Raw genomic sequence first — 14445 nt, forward strand, 5'->3', positions numbered from 1 at the left:
GTCACCAATAATTAACGACCTTGGCTATGCATACGGTTTTGCTACTTTTGTTTTGTTACTTTGGGAAAGAGTATCAATGGGTAGAAAATCTAAACAAGAAGATCAATATCCTAAGAAGATAGCATTTAAAAAATGTATCTTCCTAACTCCTTTAGTGACAACTAAATATTACGCAAAGCATAGGCTCTCTGATTCCCTTTTCAGGATAAAGATAATAACTGCAACTGGTCCAAGGGGATCTAAACAGCAATTGTACAAATGGCAACGATGTCAAGGGAACTCTTCTGAGCAAGTTAACAGTGGTTCTCCAGGGCATCCCGGGAGCACATCATTTCCCGGGGGTGCTGCGTGACTTCTTCTAGCATCCAGCTGGAGGAAGGTAGAAACAGGCTGCTGCTGTGTTCTTTTATTATCTTGTTTTCCACCCCAGTGTCCTGTTTGATTCTGTTTTTTCTCATATTTCCTGCCTGAAATTTTCTGGAACTGCATTTGAAAAGAGCATATTTTTCTTTAAAAGGGGTCATATGTAGCCCTTTTTACTACCCACCTACCCACCCAAAGACAGAAACAAACATTGATTTAACTGACCAGCAAGTGTTGAAGTTGCTCAAGATCACCCTGCCATGAACTTTGTAGAAGTTGCCTTTGGGGAGCCTGGATTCCACTGATGGCCAAGAGTTGTCTTCGGACATCACAATTAGCCACATGGACTGCGGTTTGATTGTTGTAATTGCAAAGGGTGATGTCTACTCCCTTTTCCAGAAGAAATCCAACAACCTGCAACACCACAACATTCTTATTTAGCATTTTTGAGTACCAACAGCATCTTCAGGTCTGGGTAGAAAACTTACTTAGACGTGGCTCTGATTTATGTTATAGGAAAGGAGAATAAGAGGGGCATAAAAATAAAGGATTTATTTGGATACATGTGACTTTTATCTCCTTTTTTTTAATTTTGAAAACAAAACCCTCCATGATGTGGATGATTGGGGGATATACATACATACATACATACATACATACATACATACATATATATATATATATATACACACACACATATATATATATACATATTTCTAAACTAGATGTTTGTGAGTATTTTATGCTAAACTCACATAAAACTTTGAAGTCCTCTTAGTATCATCTATAATTTAGAATATAAACCCCAAAAATTCAATGTTGAATGTTGCAAGTATTTCTAGGGAGAGAATAAGCTCCATTCAAAATGGTGAAGGGATAACTTATTCAACAAATGTGGATTGAGCGACCAATGAGTGTCGAGAACTGTCCATGGTACTGAGACTCCAGCAATGAACAAGACAAGTGACCGGCCTTTAAGGCATTTACAATCTAGTGAGGAACAGAGACAGATAAAAAGGCAATTGCAACACAGTGTGATAAATGCAATGATGGAATAAACACAGCAGGCTGAGGAGGATACTTAGAGGAAACTTACCAAGCTGTCTTGGAGGGTCTAGGAAGACCTCTTGGAGAAAGTGATGTCTGTGCTGAGAACTGAGGGATGAGCTTCACCTAACTAGGCAAAGACTGAGAGAAAGATTGTTTCAAGCAAAGGGCGTTGTGTGAACAAAGAACTTTGGATGCTACGGACTGAATTATGTCTCCTCAAAATTCATATATTGAAGCCCTCACAATGTGACTGTATTAGGAGAGAAGGCCTCTAGGAAGTAATTAAGGTTAAATGAGGCTATATATAAGGTTAAACGAGATGCGGCCCTGATCTGATAGGATTAGTGTCATTATAAAAAGAGACACCAGAGAGCTTGCTCTCTCTCTCTCTGCCAAGTGAGGACACAGGGAGAAGGCAGCCATCTGCAACCCAAGAAGAGAGCTCACACCAGAAATCGAATTGGCCAGAACCTCGACCTTGGACTTCCCAGCCTCCAAAACTATGAAAAAATAAATTTCTGTTTTTTAAGATACCCTAGCTATGGTATGTTTGTTATAGAACTGAGTAGTACAGTGAACAAGATGACAAATAACGCTCAAAGCTCTAGAAGGAATTGGGAACGGCTAGAGCTCAGCATGGGGGAAGAAGGGGTAGGAAATGTGATGGAGAAGTCAGAAGTAGCTGAGTCCTGAAAGGCCTTACACCTCTTTTAGGAATTAGAGTTGTATCTTCAGGATGATGGGGAGGCAGTGAAAGATTTTAAGGGGAAACGACATGATCAGATCGTATTTTTATTTTTATTTTTATTTATTTTTATTTATTTATTTATTTTGAGGAAGATTAGCCCTGAGCCAACATCTGCTGCCAATCCTCCTCTTTTTGGTGAGGAAGGCTGGCCCTAAGCTAACATCCATGCCCATCTTCCTCTACTTTAGGTGTGGGACGCCTGCCACAGCATGGCTTGCGGAGCAGTGCCATGTCTGCACCCAGGATCTGAACCGGCGAACCCCTGGTTGCCGAAGTGGAACGTGCGAACTTAACTGCTGTGCCACCGGGCCAGCCCCATGATCAGTATTTTTAAAAATCACTCTGGCTGCTGCAATAGATTAATATGGGGAAGAGTGGAAGACAGACCAATGAGGAGATTATTGCAGTAGCCTCATGGAGAGATGATGATGACCAAACAAGGGAAGTGGCAGAGGAAATGGAGCAGCTGATGGCATAATCCAGGAACATTTAGGAGGTAGAACTGATTAGATGTGAGAGCTGATGGTGCGGCAGAAATCAAGGATAACTCCAAGGTTTCTGACTTCAGTCTACCTTTATCTATCTTCCTTACTGCCACTGCAGCCCAGACCACCATAATCTCTTGCGTGAAACAATGCAATAGCCTTCTAATAGATTTCTCCATTTCCAAATACCTTTGTGTGAAGCCCATTACAGTGATTAGAATCAGAAAGTCAGATACCAGTAAGTGTTGGCAAGGATGTGGAGAAATCAGAACCCTTTAGACTGCTGTAAATGGCACAGCCACTTTGAAAAACAGTCTGTTAGTTCCTCAAATGATTAAACACAAAGTTAGCATATGATGCAGCAATTCCACTTTTAGAAATGCTAGGAGTGGAACGAAAGAGAAGTGAAAACACATGACCACACCAGGACCTGTACACAAATGTTTATAGCATCATTATTCATAGTAACTGAAACATGGAAATAACCCAAATTTCCATCAATGGACAAATGGATAAATAAAATGTGGTAATCCATACAATGGAATGTTATTCAGCTATAAAAATGAAGTACTCATACATGCTACAACATGGATGAACCTTGAAAACAGTATGTTACGTGAGAGAAGCCAATCACAAAAGACCATATAGTATGTAATTCCATTCATATGAAAGTCCAGAATAGGAAAATCTATAGATATAGAAAGTAGGGCTATGGCTTAGGGCTAGGACAGAGAGAGAGAGGAAGTATAGGGAGTGATAGCTGAAGGGCATGGGGTTTCTTTTTCTTTCTTTCTTTTTTTTCCGAGAAAGATTAGCCCTGAGCTAACATCTGCTGCCAATCCTCCTCTTTCTGCTGAGGAAGACTGGTCCTGAGCTAACATCCGTGCCCATCTTCCTCCACTTTATATGTGGGACGCCTACCACAGCATGGCTTGCAAAGCGGTGCCATGTCTGCACCCCGGATCTGAACCTGTGAACCCTGGGCTGCTGAAGCAGAACATGTGAACTTAACTGCTGCGCCACTGGGCCAGCCCCTAGGGTTTCTTTTTTTTTCTTCTTCTTCTTTTTTTGGGAGGGTGGGGCGTTCTTTTGAGGTGATAAAAATGTTTTAAGGTTGACTGTGATGATGATTGCACATTCATGTGAATATATTGAAAATCATTGAATTGCACACTCTAAATGGATGAATTGTATGGCATGTGAATTATATTTCAAGAAAGCTGTTTTTAAAAATTCCTTTGCTTTTCCTTTGCATGCTTTTGCGCCCCTACGTGATCTGGCCCTTGCCTTCCTTTCCAGGCTCATCTTGTGCCACTCCTCCCCCTCCCTCTGCAAGCTCTAGCCGCCATTTTGTACCTCAAATATGCAAGTTTTTTCCTAACCAAGAGCCTTTGTCTGTGTTATTCCCTCTGCCCCAACTGCTCTACAAATGTCATCCTTTATCATTATTTTAGTCTTGGCATAAATGTAACCACATCAGTGAGGACTTTCCTGACCACCTTATCAAAAAAGGATTTACTCTGTTGGTTTCTTCAAGGCACTAATAGCAGTTTGTAATTTAATTATGTGCTTTTTGTTTCTTTATTTGTTGTGTTTTACCTTCATTAGTATGTAAGTCTACAAGGGCAAGAGATCTTATCACATGAATAAATATTTTATGAATGAGTGAACGAATGATTTAAGCTAAATAGATGGTGATGCCATTTAGTAAAACAGGAAACACTACTGCTGGTGTTCCTCAGGAAGATTAGACTTGGGGAGAAAAATGGTGAAGAGAATTTGGACATACTCTGTTTAAGATGTCTGTGACATATAAGCGGAGATATACAGTCGGAAGCTCAACATACTATATATACAGGAAATCAGGTGGGGGATGCAGGCTAAGTTACAGAATTAGGAGCCATCCCCACATTATCGAGGAACACCAATATTTAATGCATGAGCAGAAAGAGTCCATAAATGAGACTGCAGAGATATTATCAGGGAGGCATGGGGAAAAACCAGAAGGAAGCCAATAGAAGAAAGTATTTCAAGAAAAATTGATGTCCAATGATTCTAGGAGCTGCAAGTGACCAAGGACATTGTCGGTCATGTTGGCAAGAGCAGTTTCAATGGAGTAGTGGGGAAAGATGGCAGACTGCAGTAGTTTGAAGAGGTGAGAAAGTTGAGACAGTGGGGATTGACCAGTAGAACATTCTTTAGAGGGGCTCTTGAAAGACAATTCTCCAGAAACTTGTGTTTCTGTAAGTCTTGTGAGCAGAGGCACTGACTGCCTTCATTCTAGACTATGTTTTCAAAGATGTTTGTATAGTGAACAACCTTGGAAGACAGAGATAGTGTCTTCCTTTGGAGCATTGGGAAGATATGTTTACTGTCCATTATAAAAGATTCAGCTTCCTTAAACTCAGCGTTCCTCTCTTATAATTCATCTCACTGTATGTGTAGGTATCACCTCTTCATGTTGCCCTGTGGAAACTGAGGCTCAGGGAAATGAAGCAAATGCTGATACTCTGGCTATTACTATTGTGAATAGTAAACTGTCATTTTCTCTGATGCAGGAGTTTTGTTTGTTTTTTCAGACTCTGAAACTGTGATAGGTTATCTTATTAGCTTGCAAGTAAGGAAAAATCTCAGATGCTTCACAGTTGACAATTTTTGTAAAAGATGAGGTGATGAGGGAGACAGAATGACAGAGGAAAAATGAGGGCTTCATGGTCTGCTAAATGCAATTTAAGGAAAGTTCATGGGAAATGGTAGCAAATATGTTGACCAAATTTTATAGTCCATTGGGCAATAAACGATCCTCCATTTTTCTGACTCAATGACTACTGAAGAAACTGGGAGGTAGTCACAGGCTGAGTACCAGGAAATAAGTTCAAAAACAGCTGTTCCCTGGTTTTTGATAACTCTTCTGTGGGCGGTACCTTCCTCACCAATGCAGCAGTCAGACTCAGGTCCATGCCATTGTAATAAATAACACCAAGATTTGTCCTGGGTTGCCAGAAGATTCTATTCCTCTTCAGACAACAGTTACAGAGATGCATATCTTCACTGAGCATGAAAGGAGGAAAATTCAGGGCAAAAATCAGGCAAACTTTAAACTTTGGCGGTTCATTTGGGATGCGAGTGGCGAGATGCACAATGCTTGTTAAGGAACAGTGATGATAATACTTAACTTATATCTCAGCCCTTCCTACTGAAAACCTTAGATCCATTTAATGATGATGGTAAGAATTTTTTGCAATGGGTTTTAGCTACTTTAAGAAACTTTTAGTCCTTTTGGGGAGATTTCCCTCAGACGGATAAATTCCCATGATAAACCACAGATATAGATGAGGCATTAACTAGTGTTCAGGTTCTTACTGGCCTGAATTGGGTTACAATGCTGATGAAGGTGACCCACTGGAGAAAGAGAAACTGTCGCAGAGAAATCTAGACAAATTCTTGTGATCAGCCCTACTGCCTTGGAAAACTTCCCTAGCCTAGTTTAACGTAAATTAAAACTAGGTGAAATTTAAGAGATGTTATCATGACAATGGGTCAGCAAATGATTCAGATTCAGGTAGCATCCTTTAAAAAAAGCCCTGCTGGTGAAAGTTTAACCCTGGGTCAACCAAGGTTGCAAACCTTGCAGCTCCAGTCAGAAAGCAATGTGGCTGTGGCCATTGAGTCAAGGGATTCCTTAAGTTAAATAGATGCTATCAGTAATAATGACCTTGCCATCTGATATAGGACTTTGTGTGGACCAAAACATTGGGAGTTCACTTGGTTAAGCAGTAAGAAGCCTCCATGCTTCTGGAAACCAAAAGTAAATGTGCCTTGCTTATTGGCCTGGAACCACTCTCTTCCCGCACGCTCTTAACCCTTCTCTCCCCCTGTACCTCGACCTCAGCTGGTTTAGGGACAAAGATCGTTAAGAGTGGGGCCAAGGACACCTTGTCCTCAAAGAGGGACTGAAGGTCATAGCCACCCATGCGAATATATTGGTGAACTTTGAGGAGGGGGGAGATTCAAACTTCTATGGCTCTCTTGGATTCAGATTCCCAAGTCACCATCCTGCCCAGTCTCTTAGGGGAAGGAGGTGTCTGAATTCAGATAATGGGGTTTAGGCAAAGTTCACAGTGGGAAAGGAAAGTTGATGTGAGTCTGTGGGTGAGACCGTTCGGGCCAACTCAATGTACTGTTGTGCTTTCTCTATCTGAATGTATCATAGGAATTAACGTATTATGTGTGCATACTTCCCAATCCCGTTATGTGTCAGAGAGGATTTTTCTGATCATCATCAGCAAGTATGTAGAGAAGTGCTAGTATCTATGGAGTCCTTGACACTTTTGAGTCTCTGTGACTGATAATTTTGCCAATTTGGGAGCCTCTGGAGAAGGGAGGCAGTCTCCTCCCAGAGGCGTTCCTTGGGAATTTGGACTTGTTGCCTCCCTGACGTGTCTACTAGGTACATCACTTTTGAAAAGCAGATATCAGCTTGTTAGTGGGCTTGTGTCAAAACTGAATGCCTGATCCCCCAGGGGTCTCCATGGATCAGGCATTTAACCCCCAGGACTACACTTCTTGGTGGAAACCTGACACTAACTTGCATCTCTCCTGAAAACATGGTGACTTATGCCTTAGTGGTAGTCATAAAAGATCTTCAAATATTCAAGAAAATACCGTCAGTAGATGACTCAGATGACTGCAGAGCTCTTCCCAAAATGAAGCTACCATTGGTTACTTGGAGGGGCTTCCCAGAGGAAGAGCTGACTTGTCATTTTTGTGCCCCGCCGTGGACAATTATCCCTACCACAGGAGTCATGGAATTAAAAAAGATGGAACAAGATTTGTACCTGACTTTAGCTGAAGTTATCAATGATACCACCTCACCCCTGAAAGGCATTAAGGTCAGCAGTCAAGTCACTGGCCAAGGCTGTTATGGATGATAGAATTGCCCTAGACTTCCTCTTTGCAGGCCAAGGCGAAGTCTGTCTTTTTCACCCTAGTTTCCCCATTCTAAGCCCGTTTCTAATCCCCTTGAAGCCTCCTCCTTGCTGCCTCTCTCCAACTCCGAGTGCTCATATTGTTACCACTTTCACCAGCATTCTTAAAAAGGATCTTAAAAGTTCCTATACACAATGGTATAAACTGTCAGTGAGAGTCAAATGGATTATTTATTCATTAGTTTATCCATTTACAAATATCAACTAAGCACCTAGATGTGCCAGGCACTCTGCTGGTAGCTGGGTATACAGTTAGAACAAGGAGGACAATCTCCCGCCCTTTTTTGTCTTATTATTTATTTACTCCTATGTCTCTATTTTCAGGATTATGTGCATTTGTTAGAGCAGGGAACAAATTTCCAGGTACTGATAGGACTAGGGGTGAGGAGTGGGAAAGGAGGGAAAAGCTCAGGCTCCATTATGTCGTCCCACTAGATCATAAGCTCCTCGAGAGTGACATCTGTGTTTGGTTCACCTTTGTATCCAACATGAAGTCTAACATATTGCCTAGGGTATTGCAGGAATATCTGTTGACTGAGTGAGGGAATGAATAAAGATGGTGATGGTTGGGGCTGGCCAGGTGGTGCAGCAGTTAAGTTCGCACGTTCCACTTCGGCAGCCCCAGGTTCACTGTTTCAGATCCCGGGTGGAGACATGGCACCACTTGGCAAGCCATGCTGTGGTAGGCGTCCCACATATAAAGTGGAGGAAGACGGGCATGGATGCTAGCTCAGGGCCAGTCTTCCTCAGCAAAAAGAGGAGGATTGGCAGCAGTTAGCTCAGGGCTAATCTTCCTCACAAAAAAAAAAAAAAGGCAATTGTCTAGATTACTTAGAGTCTCCTAGTTCTCCCTCCAGTACCCCCGCAATACCCCCTCACTTTGTACCTTCAGAAATCCTTTCACGGAGGTAAGCAATTATGCTATTCTCATACATCTCATTCTTGGAATCCTTAGCTTAGAAGACTATTCATGGGCCCCAGGACACCACATGTTACCTCTGTTAGGCTTTCTTCTGCTGCAATAATGAGAGGTGTATTTCCAGTCTTTGGATGCTGAAAGTCAAGGTTTCCGAGGATGGAATGGACTTTAGTAATATGGTCACAGATGAGCTCCACGTCTCCTCTTGAAACTACTTCCAGGAAATCATGAATCAGTTTATTTTTATTCATTTTGCTAGTTCCATATAATTGCCTTCAAGAGAAAAGGAATAATTTAATTAAATGAGAACCAACAAAGTAGTGGGTGGTTCAAATGTAACATATTCTATCTTTAGCATGACCTGTTTCCTTCTCTTTTCTTTCTTTCTCTCTCTCTCTTTTTTTTTTTTTTTTTTTTTTGCTGAGGAAGATTAGCCCTGAGCTAACATCTGTGCCAAACTTCCTCCACTTTATATGTGGGTTGCCTCCACAGCGCGGCTGTCGAGTGGTGAAGGTCTGCACCTGGGATCCAAACCCAAGCCACTAAAACAGAGCATGCCAACCTTAACCACTACACCATGGGGCCAGGCCCTGTTTCCTTCTTTTATGTGTAAAATTTTCTGACAGTTTTAAAGACAATTCTGAAAAGAGGGAAAAGCCCATAATTGCATCAGTCTTAATTCTTTGCACACATGTTTAAATTAGGAACAATAATAATTTTACCATCACTTTTCAAGATCTGCTGTGGTACAGGAGAAGAAAGGATGGATCAACACCAGAATGGAAAGAGCACAGACTTTAGAGTTTGACAGAACCTGGGTTCAAATCCCTCCTCCACAGACTACCAACTGTGTAACCTTGAGCATGTCACTTAACTTCTCTGAGCTTCATTTCCTCATTTGTAAAATGGAAATGATAATCCCTTTTTCAAATGGTTGGTGAGGATCTGAAATACTATATACAAAGCATTGGCCCATTGTATTGGTGAAAATTCTTGGAGGGTTTTATTTTCTTTAGTGCTGTTTATTGAAATCTCTATAATTATTTTATTTATGAAAGTTCTATCTCCTCCACAATTTTGTAAACTCCTCAATAGTGGAGACATTCCGTGCCTTCCACTACTGAATCCTCCATAATTCTAGCCCAGTGTGAGTCACTGAAGAACATGGTAGCCACCATTTTAGATTTTCCAGAAAAGTCCTAATTTTAAATATCCCATCTCAGTTTTCAAAATCATTGAAATATCTCTGAAATTTCAACTTTTAAAGTCTCCAAACTACCTCCTCCATGGAGCCTCTGGCTGTTGGAAACAGCACAAAATCCTTTGTCAGATTCTATATTCCAACTTCAGCTCCTGACACCATAATCATTGTATGTGGGCACATGCTATTACATTGAGTGGGCAATTTACTTGCAATGAACTGGCATTTGGTTGAAAGCAAAAGAATAACAGGCCCATTTCATAGTACAACTTTGTGGAGAAACACTAAGAAAAATAAACAATAAACAAAGTCTAAAACTGGTCTTAAATGTTCTAAACACAGAAATGCCTTCTGAATTCATAGGCCAGACTACAAAGAGTCTTCTTTCTCAAAGAGAACATATACTTAACCCCAGAAATGGTACTATTTGATAAATCCATCCATTCATTTAAGAGGATACTATATGTCCTTCAGGAGCTTTCATTGACCTGTCACAATAGAACATAATATAAAATAACGAAGACACTTTCTTTCTTGTAGAAAGAAAATGCATGATTAAGTGTCAAAGCAAAAAACAAATAATGAATCTTGCAGATGTTATAGAAATGAGATGGCCATGTGGGCTGGAGCACTCCACGAAAAGAAAGGTATCAATAATATAGAGAGCCAGAGTGAAGGAGACAGGGCAGTTTTGACTAGAGGAAGGGCGTGAACAAAGGCCTACACCCGAGGTCAATGAGGAGAGACTGGATCAGAAGGGAATCTACGCTTTACTTCTGAACAGATTGGGAAGCCCCTGGGGAGTTCTGAGTAGTGCCTTTTAGGAACATTAGTACCTCAGGAAGATTATTATGATAGAGAACAGAAAGACAGAAATAAAAATTTGAAAGTAAAGCTTAACAGGATTTGTGACTGATTGGCCACAGAAAATGAAAGATGGGTCCAAGAGGATGTGGTTGGGCAACTGGGGAAGACCAGATGCTGAGGGAGGCAGGTATTTGCTTTTACAGAATAATAGATGAGTCGATGATAGAGCCAGCATGTAAGGAGGGTGTCTTGTCTCCTTTTAAAAGAAATGTGGCCTTAGCTTAATGCAGTTTCCTAAACCAGCTGGAGCATAAGAATTATGCTGTACTCTTGTTATAAATAAAGATTCCAGGTTCCTTTTGATTTAGTAGGTCTGGGGACTCTCCCCTCTTTTTGTTTTAATTAAAAAATTTTTAATAAACTCTTTTTAAATAGACTTTATTTTTTACACCAGCTTTAGGTTCACAAAAAAATTGAATGGAAATCACAGAGGGTTCCCATATACCCCCTGACCCCACACACACACATCCTCCCCACTACAGACATCCAGCACCAGACTAGTATATTTGTTACAATTGATGAACCTACATTGACACGTCATTATCACCCAAATTCCAGGATTTACATTAGGGTTCGCTCTTGGTGTTACTCATCCTGGGAGTTTGGACAAATGTATAATGACATATATCCACCATTATAGTATCATATAGAGTAGTTTCACTGCCCTGAAAATCCTCTGTGCTCCACCTAGTCATCCCTCACTCCTCCCTAATCCCTGGCAACCACTGATCTTTTCACTGTCTCCAGGATGCACCGTCTTTTCCCTCAAGCAATCAGGGGATTCCAGTCATTAGACAACATCTGGAAACACTCACCTAGTGATTAGAATCCAATTCACAATCTTTCTTGCAATTCACTTTATTTCCTAATTGACATTTTTCATTACCACTTATACCTTTTTGTTTAAACTTCCTAGGATAAATACTAGTTTTCTTCCCAAATTCCTAATAGAGAATAAATTGAGATAGAGAATCAATTCCTCAAGTCTTTCCCTACCCTTGCTCAGAGTGATGTCGCATAATAACAATAATATAATAACAGCAATAATATCTAACATTTATTGAATGCTTACTATGTGCCATACTATATAAGCATTATGTAAATGCTTTACGTATATTTTATCTATTTAATCCCAAACACCACCATCAGAACATTATTATTACCATTCCTATTTTACAGATGAGGAAAACAAGGCACAGACATCGGCAAAATGGGATCTCATACTGGACAGATGTGGCTGCTAGTTGCTCAAAAAGACTTAATGCAACTAGTATTTAAAAGAACATTTTTAAAATGGGCCTGTTTTCATTTTCTCATTTGGACCTTAGGTAGAGGGAGTTGGGTTAATCATACTCCTCATTAGCAGTATTGGGCGGCATCCAGCTTTCCTCTTGTTTTATTTTTTCCCCCTTCAGCTCTGATGCCCTCTCTCACTCCCCTCTGCTTCACAGGAATCCAATCCAACATGCCTGAGAGGTAGACTCAGATATGTGTATATCTTTACAACGCGTATGGTGCTGTTATGTGCTTGTGCATGTTTTAAATTGGCGTAAATGATATTGTACTATAGGTCTCGTTACTTAGTTTTTAATTTAACACTTTGTTTTTAAGCTTTAGCCCTGTACTTATGGGTACCTCTGGTTGTTTGCTCCTAGTAGCCACATAGTATGCATTCATCATATTTTATTATCCTTTCCCTTGGTGAAGGACATCCAAGTTACCTCCAACTTCCCACTCAACAAATGACACTGTGATAAATATCCTTGCCCAGGCCTTGTTAGTCACTGTGCAAAAGTTTCTCTGAGGTGAAAGGGTCAAGTGTATTTAATTTCACTAAGTACTGCCAGATTGTTCTCCAGAATGGCTGTCCCAATTTACACTCCCGTTAGTAGTGCCTGACTGCTTTCTTTAAGCTCTTCCGAGGGAAGCATGTATTTGGTTGATTGCTGTCAATAATAATGATAATAATCATTATCCTAATCACTAGCATTGAGTAAGCAGCGTACTTGGAACTCTACTAGGGGCTGAAGGAGCAAATGAAATTAGTTAACTAGTATCCATATCTGTCCCAACAAACTGCTTTGCAACTTGGATTTATATAGTTATTTTTGAAAATACAAACGTATTTGCAATATCATTTCAGGTAAAAGAAATGCTTTCAGAAACAGAGGTTAATTAAAACTTGACCTTCAATAAAGCCGAAAACTGGATATTCAAATAACAACTAGGCAAAAAATAAATATTTATATCACCAGTTTATTCATAAAGTGGAAATAAAACCTCAAAGGTATTTTTTTCCAAGGTTATTACCCCTAGCAATGAAATGACAATGTATGTTATGCAGTTGTGGTCTAATTCTTTAATGTAACCTTTAAGTGAGAGCATTTCACAAGTAGTATCTACCATCTAAATAAAAATTAAGATTTAAACCAAACTGCAACCTGAAAGTTCTCAAATGAAATCACTTCAATACTAGGTAGTGTGGTCATTGTTTGGTCATCCATTGTCTCACACGGTCAGTAGTGACTGGAGGAAGACAATCAAGATTGAATCGACATTTAGCCAAGCCCCTATACATGGGTCACTCTTTCAATTAACATGGACGGACCCACATTGCTTTTTATTAGTGAGTTTCATTTCCTCTTCTGATCTGCAATCTTTACATTTCCATTTTAAGTCTTTTTTGTAAGAAAGCTTTTCTCAATTTTCCCTTTGGGATTGTTTTGATCAATGATTTTTAAGCAATAGTAGTTCATTCCACAGGAATTTCCAATTTAGCATCTATTGAAGCCCAGTTCCTTTTATCTTTAATTGTATGTATGATTAATCTACTTATAAAACAAAGTAGATCTTTTTATTACACTGTTCGTTTGATTTGGAATCTGATGTAATTAAGATAAAGCAATGGGAATCCCCTTTTATGTTGAGAAAATATGGCCAAGAACACATATATACAATGCTGAGTGGTTACAAGAAGGTTTATACCATGTAAAGTTAACATTTATTTAGGTGATTAAACTAAAATAAAAAACTGGTCCCTGGATAAAATTCAACGGAAGGAAGTATTTTTATATACTTTTCTTGCTCTTACCAGTTGAGCCTGTGGTCTAGAAGCATTTCCACAAAGTATTGGAAGGGATTCTTTCAATTTTTGAAAAGTCAAAAATAGCTTATTACAACAACTCTACAGCCAAGGATATAATTATTTGATATTAGGACACAGCTTTTTCTATCAGTTTACCTGATGTTCCTCCTCTGGGACATCCTTTGGGGAGGAAAAACGTTGCAACATATGGTATTATCCAAAACATGATGAAAAGTAGAGATTGGGCTTACCTACGGTGTGTTTAGCTGAGGGAGTTGGTAGAGTGCTGAAGAAACACCAAACCAAACAGCAATCAGCCTAATGCACTGTGGCACTGATTACTGGGACAGCTGTCAACCCACACTTCAACAAGGGATCCATTTACAGCAGCATAGATTTAAATTTTCTTCTTTGGTTGTTTTCCAATGTTTCACAGCCCAAAGTATTTTTTTAAAAAAATAAAGCTTGTTCTGCGCTCGCAAACTCTTCAGTCAGCTACAAAGAGACTGCTTAGTTTACGGGCTGTCACCCAGGCAACCATCCACTGTGCATTTAGCTTGGAGAATTGAAAGCAGGACAATCTCATCCAGGAAGAAAAACAAGTGCTGTATGTTCTTCAAAGTTGCTGTTTAAGTGCTCAAAAGAGTTGGACCCCTGCGCACTTCCACGGTTGGCACAATTGCCGTTATCACCTTACCCGCTGAGATTTTCTCCAGGAAAATATACCTTTGTAATTGTT

At 40.0% G+C, this 14445-nt stretch overlaps 1 protein-coding gene across 2 annotated transcripts in view; it reads right to left on the reverse strand.

Annotated features, from left to right (window-relative positions):
- The window catches only part of MAP3K19 (mitogen-activated protein kinase kinase kinase 19), a 58902-nt gene extending 44669 nt beyond the window's left edge, over positions 1 to 14233 (reverse strand). For both annotated transcript variants that reach the window (XR_011528712.1, XM_008531612.2), the window contains exons 1-3: positions 13958 to 14233; positions 8631 to 8826; positions 589 to 777 (exon numbers count right to left, since the gene is read on the reverse strand). Coding sequence is in view for 1 of the 2 variants with exons in the window: in XM_008531612.2 (XP_008529834.2) it covers positions 589 to 777; positions 8631 to 8804 (363 nt within the window). In the remaining variant the exon portion in view is untranslated. The remainder of the gene's footprint in view (positions 1 to 588; positions 778 to 8630; positions 8827 to 13957) is intronic.
- Between the last annotated feature and the right edge of the window lie 212 nt (positions 14234 to 14445).

The sequence above is a fragment of the Equus przewalskii genome, chromosome 17 (assembly GCF_037783145.1).
Source record: "Equus przewalskii isolate Varuska chromosome 17, EquPr2, whole genome shotgun sequence".
Classification (NCBI taxonomy): Eukaryota; Metazoa; Chordata; class Mammalia; order Perissodactyla; family Equidae; genus Equus; species Equus przewalskii.